The sequence below is a fragment of the Aquila chrysaetos genome, chromosome Z (genome assembly GCF_900496995.4).
Source record: "Aquila chrysaetos chrysaetos chromosome Z, bAquChr1.4, whole genome shotgun sequence".
Lineage (NCBI taxonomy): Eukaryota > Metazoa > Chordata > Aves > Accipitriformes > Accipitridae > Aquila > Aquila chrysaetos.
In genome coordinates, this window is record NC_044030.1 from 76,195,696 (window position 1) to 76,203,697 (window position 8,002).

At 57.8% G+C, this 8,002-nt stretch overlaps 1 protein-coding gene across 1 annotated transcript in view; it reads right to left on the reverse strand.

Annotated features, from left to right (window-relative positions):
* Positions 1 to 1,223: 1,223 nt before the first annotated feature.
* The window catches only part of TPM2 (tropomyosin 2), a 9,478-nt gene continuing 2,699 nt past the window's right edge, over positions 1,224 to 8,002 (reverse strand). Inside the window, 10 exon segments of the mRNA XM_030005024.2 lie at positions 1,224 to 2,044; positions 2,370 to 2,439; positions 2,773 to 2,835; positions 2,968 to 2,999; positions 3,511 to 3,554; positions 3,803 to 3,873; positions 3,999 to 4,116; positions 5,189 to 5,211; positions 5,214 to 5,318; positions 7,335 to 7,343. Of these exon segments, the coding sequence (XP_029860884.1) occupies positions 1,962 to 2,044; positions 2,370 to 2,439; positions 2,773 to 2,835; positions 2,968 to 2,999; positions 3,511 to 3,554; positions 3,803 to 3,873; positions 3,999 to 4,116; positions 5,189 to 5,211; positions 5,214 to 5,318; positions 7,335 to 7,343 (618 nt within the window). The 3' untranslated portion in view covers positions 1,224 to 1,961.

Below are 8,002 nucleotides of genomic sequence, written 5' to 3' on the forward strand. Positions count from 1 at the left end.
TTTGGGGCAGCGGGTGCTGCCGGGTCCCCAGTTCCTATCTCAGCCCTCCCAGCACCCTGCAGGGACCCTGCTCTGAGGGGATCCTCCTTGCACAGTTTGGGGTGACCAGAGTGAGGAGGAAGAGGCTGGCTGCTGAGTCCTGGGACAAGGGGAGGAAGGCAGCGATAGAAACCACCGCATCCCTCCCCAGCAGGGCCATGCTGATGCCGGGGGACAGCCATCACCACGTGGGCGTCCCACGACATCTCAAAACCCCTCATTCCTCTCCCAGGAAAAACCGACCAGCTGCAGAGAGGCTCCCTGTCCCCCCCAAGCAGGGCGGTTACCCCCAGGGGCATAAGCCAAGGCTCCCCACCCTGCCTAGTCCTGGCGGGGAGCGGGTAGGGGCTCCCAGCCCCGAGCCAGCCTGGCCAAAATGGGGCAGGGAGGCTGGGCTGGGGCCGGGAGCTCTGGGCAGCTCAGTTGTTAAGTTCAGTAAGGATGACCCGCAGCTCATTAGTGAGAACACGGTTTTTCTCAGCCTCCTGCCGGGAGCGCTCTAGAGAAAACAGAGACATCAGCGCAGCAGAGGGAAGAGAGAGAGAAAGGCAAGTTAGTGAAAAGAAAACAGTATTCCCCAAAGCCCTAACTGGAAATCCCACAGCTGCCCAGCCAGCAGCAGGGACAAGCTGGACTGGCAGGAGGAGGCAGCTGGTGCGGGGTCAGGGAGGGGGCTGTGGGTCCATCAGTTTGGGAACTGGGTTCTGGGGCAGGGTAGGATGCTGAGGAAGGAGGAGAAGGATCAGGGACCCATTTAGGGATCGCTGCTGAAGGGCAGGGTCAGCCCCTTCATTGAGAGAGAGTGATGCAGAAGAGATGCCAGGGCTGAGATCGCTGCTTGCAGGCAATGTCTGGGAGTGGGGACAGGGAATGGACAGGACCAGGTCTAACCCTGCTATTTCAGGACAAAAGAGTCATGGAGAAGATGGCACGAGATGAGGAAAGCTGTGTATGAGAGCCGGGGGGTGGCAGGGGTCGTCTCCAGGCAGAGGCAAAAAGGGCCCCATCCCGCTCAGCCTGGCAGTGTGGGAGCCGCTCGGGGCTCAGCCACAGCCATCCCAGGCGTCCAGCGGCTGCGAGCTACCTGCGACCACCTCCTACCACCCTGCTGCCAGCAGCACCTGTATGAGACAGGCAGGAGATGAGGGACAGAGTGGCATGAAGAAAACAAAGGAGAAACCAAGGACACAAAAATGCTTTATTGAGACCAACTCAGTAACCCAGAGGGACAGAACATAAAAGAAAAGTCATGAAATGCAAACTGAAGAGCGATGTGCAAAGGACAGAAGGGAGGCAGGGATGCGGGAGGAGCTGGGGGTCTTGGGACTGCCTGCCTGCCTGCCTGCCTGGGAAAGGGCTGCCTGCGCAGCTCGACCCAACCCTTCATCCCGTGGGCCTGAGCTTTGGCAGCGGAGATGCTGCTTCCTCTGTGCAGGTCCTTCCCACACTGGGCCCAGCAAGCAGCACTGGTGGACTTTGTTGGGGGGATGTGGGGGTTAGGTGGCCCCACTGGCCCTGGAGCTGCAGGGTTCCCTGTGCTGCTGCTGCTGGGGAGCCAAGGAGGGAGCTGCTGGAGCAAAGGGCTCCTGGGCACAGCCCTGCGTCCCACTGGGCAATGCTGTGTCACAGACCTGCAACTGCATTAGGCACTGTCCGTGCAGCACGTCGGGGTCCCAGAGGCTGTTTCCCTGCCCTGCCCAACACCCCCAAGCACCTATACCTTGACTCCCCACAAAGAGGGGCATTGCGGGAACACCCTGGGCCGGCACCTGCCCCAAAGGAGCTGACAGACAGGCACAGGCTAGGAAGGACAGAGGAGGACAGACCGGGCAGGGAGGGTAGTGGGACAGCCAGGCAAGCAAGAGCTGGGGAGGGAAGAGGCAGGCAGGGAGGGGTGCAGTGCTGGTGTCCGGCGGGGGGGCTCAGAGGGAGGTGATGTCATTAAGTGCATTGTCCAGCTCCTCGCTGATGGCTTTGTACTTCATCTTCTGCGCATACACTTCGTCTGCAGGTGGGGGGGCAGGTGGGGGGGACAGTGCAGGGGGCAGGCAGCAGAGAGAGAGAGAGTGGCTGTGAGCAGGGGGCCGAGGGCGGCAGGAGCGTGCAGGCACAGGCGATGTGGATGTGGCCCTATTCCCCACCTGAGGGCAGAGCCCAGATCCCAGCAGCTCTGCGCTCCCACACTAGACACCACGGCATCCAGCCTCCCCCCTCCCAGGACCCCTGCCCACCCCCTCACCCTGGCCAAGCCCTGTCCAGCCCCACCAGGGGCACGTTGTGGCCAGCGCTCCCTGGGAAGGAGGGACACGGGGTCAGCGGGGACATTTTACCTTCTAGATCATCAATGGTTTTCTCCAGCTTTGCCACAGACCTCTCTGCAAACTCCGCCCGGGTCTCAGCCTGTGGGAGCACAGCAGGGAGAGGGTGAGCTGTGGGGCATGACGGGGATGGTGCAGGCTGCACCGCACCCCAAATCTGCCCTGTCTGCAACTCTGGTACCCTTCTCCAGAAGCCCTCCCCTGGGAAAGGCAAGGGACAAGGGCCCCATGGACCCCCACACCCTAAACCAGAGCAGGCTGATGGGGGGGGGGCATCCCAGACCCAGGCACCTGCCATGCTGCAGGGCTGCAATTTGGGGAACAGTGGGAGGACACAGGCATAATGTGGTCAAAACCCACATGGGATGGCAAACTCTTGCCTGCATCGATGCAGTGCCAGCCCCACAGCCCTTACCTCCTTCAGTTTTTCCCCTAGAAGCTTGATTTCCTCTTCATACTTGTCCTCCTTGGTGGAATACTGCAGAGAAAGAGACAGGCACCTGTGAGCCCCATGGGATGCCTCCGGCCGTCCTTCACCCCAAGCAGGAGACCCCAGCACCCCCAGACCCCACGCATTCTGCCCAGCCCCAGCAGCACCTCTGGGTCCTACCTTGTCAGCCTGGGCCTCCAGGGACTTCAAGTGTTGTGGTGACAATTTCAGCTCCTCCGTCACCACATTTACTACATCCCAAGCAGGGGCCGCCAGGAGAGGGAGCAGGGCCGGGGGGCAAGGAGAGGGGGGGAGCGGAAAGAGCGGGCGTGGGGAAGGAGGAAAGAAAGAGAGAAAACAAGTTGAGAGAGGGGAAAACAGCATAGGTGGAGTAGAAGGAGTAGAGCCACTGCGAGCAGGAGCTGCTGGGACGCATCCGTTCATCCATTCCTCGTGCTTCCTTGCACGGACACCCCGTGCATCACCGCCAGCCGGCCCCACCAAGAAGGAGAGCAGGCATGGTGGGATGGAGGAGCGTGCCCAGCCTGCGCCCGCCAGAGGGGGAGGTGAGGGGAGGTCGGCGGTGGAGGCAGCGGTGCAGAGAGGAGAGAGGTGGCTCGCACGGTTCGAGAGACAGCGACAGAGAGAGGGGGGCTGCTGCGCATCACCCCGCGCCCCTGCCCCAGTACCTCTTCCTCTGAGGCAATGAGGGATATTTGAGAGTCTGGTCCATGGTCCGCAGCTCTTCTTCCAACTGTCTCACTCGGCTGGGGTGGAAGAGGGGCACCCCGGGGGGGGACAGCAGAGAACAGGGTCAAGGATGTGCTGCCGGCGGGCTGGCATCCCCCTGCCCCTAGCCTGCAAGCCCAGGGACCACCCCAATGGCAGACCCTGCCGCTCCCAGGGAGGGACTTCCCCATCCCCATGCAGACATCCCCGTCCCCACAGCTGCCAGGGATTTGGGGCAAGGGCTGCATGGGACCTCCGCGCGCTGCCCACCAGGAGCCCTCCTCACCTCTCCGCCACCTCTGCCCTCTCCTCCGAGCGTTCCAGCTCTCCCTCAAGGACAACCAGCTTGCGGGCGACCTGTTGAGGGCAGCAAGCAAGAGGCACATGTTGGCCCCACGCTTGCTCCGGCTGGGGCACAGGGCTCCGAGGACGTGGCCCCAGCTGCTACCAGGGGGTCATGAGTGGGGGAAGGGAGCACGCACCTCCTCGTATTTGCGGTCAGCCTCCTCTGCGATGTGCTTCGCCTCTTTCAGCTGCATTTCCTGGAGCTCCATTTTCTCCTCATCTTTCATGGCCCTGTTTTCGATGACCTTCATGCCTCTGAGGAAAGCCCAAGCCAGAAGATGTTACTGCCATGGGTCGAGGTGGCACCTCTACCTCCTGCCTGCCCTTTGCTCCCTAACCCCACCATCCTCCAGCTCCAGAGACATGGGACATTGCCCGGGGATGCCAGCACTCCCTGGCGACCCCACGCAGTAGGGTCACACCAACGGTACCCCAAGGATGCTCCTGCGCACAATTACAGCAGTGGAGCCGTGTTCCGGAGAGAGGACCTGTGGCTACATTGCCTCTCAACCAGGCAGGTCCGGAACCCATCATTTAGGGGGGAAAATGTCTGCAGCCCAGGATGAGCCAGCCACAACCTCCACAAAAGCAGCCTGACAGGCCAGCAACCTTTAGGAAATGCTAAAAAACATACTGTGGCAAAGCCTTTTCTCATTCAGGGGTGATGCTCACAAGCAGGGGGTCACCAAACCCCTGTGAACCCCCATGGCAGGGACTCCTGCAGACTTTTCTCCTCTCAGTTGGATGCTGTTGCTCAAACTGGTCTTTGCTAATGGAGGGAAGAGCTCACGTAACTGTGAGGAACACTGTGACATGTCCAGGCACTCCCGTACAACCTGAATGCCCTTGCCTGTACGGCTCCAGCCTGGGAAACCTGCTTGCCAGCAGGATGGGGCAACAGACTTTGCAGGACTGTTTTTTTGAATAACGCTGGTTCGCTTTCTGCAAAAGCTCTGACCTTGTTCCCCGCAGACAGATGTCCCCTCCTGGGCTGTTGTTCAGCCCATGAGTGTAGGAAGCTCCTCAGGGGCAGAAAACAGGCTCCAAGCACCCTCTGCTTTTGGTTACAGCCTGATATTTGTATAAACACCGGATCAAATTTTTTCAGGATTTTATGGGTGCCCTGGAAATTTCAAAGCCCTTTTAAGAACGCCTGTATCTGGGGGCCTTCTCTGCATTGTGGCTTTGCTCTCTCCCTTCGGGGTCTGCAGGAAAACCAACACAAAGCCCATAAGGTCACTTCAGAGGGACCCCACTGTGAAACCAAGGGGGCTGCTTGCAATCAATGGTGACCCAATACCACCCCTGCTGTCCCTTCCCATCACACCTCTCGCTCTCATCTGCTGCCTTTCATCTTCCTTTCCACACTTCTGCAGGGCAGTGGCCAGTGCGCCTCCTTGGGCCGTGTCCCTCTCCTCCTCCACATCTTTCTACTTCTTTTTCATATTCCTAATCCACTCTCAGCCTCATCCAAAAGTGAATCACTGTAGAAGTAGAGATGAACCCTCAATCACCCCCTGTTTCTTGACATACATTTTTACAATCCATTATATTTTTTTTTTTTTTTTTTAATTCAAAAATCATTTTCCCATTCACTTTTGTGTTACTTCCTCAATGCTTCCAGCACCTTAACACCCCTTTCCCAGTAGTACACACAAAACAAATTACCATCTTTTTTCCCGAGTTAATGACATGGCCTTCATAGAGAGAGGAGGGGTAAAAGACGTAAAAGAGAACCGGAGAAGGGAAGATAGGTGGAAGAATTAGCGGAGGGAGCCAAAGAAAACCCGACCATGCACATCCACCCTCGAACTACTATTAGGGACAACAAGGTTTTCTCCCTCCATGAGTAAGTGCCTTATGTTTGCGGCAGGACTTCACTTCCCAGCGCCAACAAACCCCTAGGCCCAGTACTGTGCAAGCCCTACACCACAATTTCACGCACACTCTCCGCTCCCCTGTCAGTAGAGGACACGCAGGTGAGTTCCAGGGTAGGGTGGCCAAAGCAGCCGTGCCGTCATGGGGATGGTATTTGGGGTTTTAGGGTTTGCAGAAAAGCATGTGGAGAACCCAGGGCGGGGGAGGAATGCCCTGTGCGGCTTTGCTCCCAAAAAGGAGATGGGAGACGAAGCCAGCTTGTGGATTCCTGCTAGACGGAGGCGGTGTTACTGGGTAGTGAATTGAGAAGGGGCCTCTCATGCCGTTGGAACCCCCCCCCTCCCCGGGCTCCTGATGAAAGCAGGCAGCTTGAAGCCAACACAACCCCCCCCCCCCACTGGCCCCCAGATGATTGAAAGAAGAAATTACGTGCCAGGGGGAGCGATTATGTTTTGTCCACAATCAGGATGGCGAGTATCCACCCGCAGGGCTGGGAACCCAGCGCAAGCTGTGGGCTGTGGGAGCCCAGCGGAAGGGGACACGGCACCCACAATTTCCCAGGATCCCATGCGCAGGGGCTTGTGAGCGCCCGGGCCTGGGACTGAGGGCCTTCACGGGCGTGTAGCTGGGAGTGGGGGGCCCTGGCGCTTCGCGCCAGGGTCCCCAGCCTTCGTGATTGCCCTGGCTCGTGCTCTTTTATTGCATTTAAGGGGTATAAGGCCTCACACGTTCTCCATGCTCGCAACTAATTGGTATGTGCACACTTGGTAAAGACGCCGGCCCTGCATGCTCCGTTCTCACAGCGAGGCGAACCCAGGCTCTAGCCGATTTAACGCTAGTGGCAGTTGGATCAGGGAAGGGGATACGCCATTGAATCACGACGAAAAAAGCCACTGTCGTTTTTTTCTTGTAGCAATGTTTGCAATCAGGGACGTTTTTTGCTATTCGACACCTCATCCGTTTTGTGGGAGTCAGCCCAGTGCACCACATGTACCGCAGGGAGGCATGCAACACAACTCACATTGTATTGTAACGTTCTCCTTGCGTTAGATTTCACAGTTTGCTTTGTATCATATTGCTTACCTTGTCTTTTCTGTCTTTCAGTTTGAGATCTTTCACCTCTTTTCCTTTCCGATTTCTCTCACCACGTCTGCCATTCAGATAATCCTTTTTGCCCCTTTCATTTGTACAGTTTTCCAGATCGATTGTTAAAAAGCCCTTTTTGAGTAGCCATTCGAGGGGCGCCGTGTCAACCATAGCTGGCCGTCCGACGGCCCAGTATGAGCACTTCCCCCACGGGTCCGCCACGTGCTGGAGTCCGGGAAGAGGAGGGAGTTAGGCTGGGGACCGCGCAGCCAAGGCAACCTCTCTGAGCAGAGCAGAAGGGGCCAAGCCCACAGCACGCCGGGGGGAGAGATGGCCCTGCCCCCCACAGCTCACAACAGCAACACAGTATGCAGAGCCTTGATCACACGCCCTCTATTGAACCAGCCCTTTTTTTCCAGGCTTCACGCGATGAGCTCGCTCCCTTGCCGGACATAGCCACCCCCAACTGGACGGGGGGCCAGGCTGCGCGGCTGGCCCCACGGTTCGACATGCTCTGCCTCGCAGCGCATCCCTGGCCTTGCACATTCGTCCAGCACATGCGCACCTTTTTTCCCACGGAATATTCACCACCTCTCAAAAGATTGGGTAATTGCACACTCGCCCCTCGGCATGGCAGAGTTGGTGAAACAACTGCTTTGGAGCGAGCGACTCCATGCAAGCGTCCACCAGTGGACGCTTAAGGGGGGATTAGTAACCCGATCTGCTGTGTCTGCGTAGGTGAAAAATCACTTGTTTGCACACTATTCCCTGGCCGCCTAACACGCGAACCAGCGGCAGCAGGCGACAACAGCGCCGGTCGCCCGCCCCCCCCACCCCACCCGCAACAACCCAACTCTCAAAGCGACTCTGAGCCGATTCCTGGATATGGTTAGAGGTGTTTTCTTTTTTTAAAATAAAAAATAGGCGGGCCTTCTGGACGTGGCCAAAAGAAACAGAGAAGTATAAATCGAGTACACACTTCTCAGCACGTCCCGACAACGGTTCTAAAAAAAACAGCTTAGGTAACTAGTCTCTTTAGACACCCAAATGGAAAAAAGCGGGCAACACGCTTGGAAATGACCATCCCGCACCTGCCATCAGTGGCACAAACCTTTAATGGCACTTTTCGGGTGATTGCACGGACGTTCCGTTCGAACGAGGCTGGACCCATTGTCCC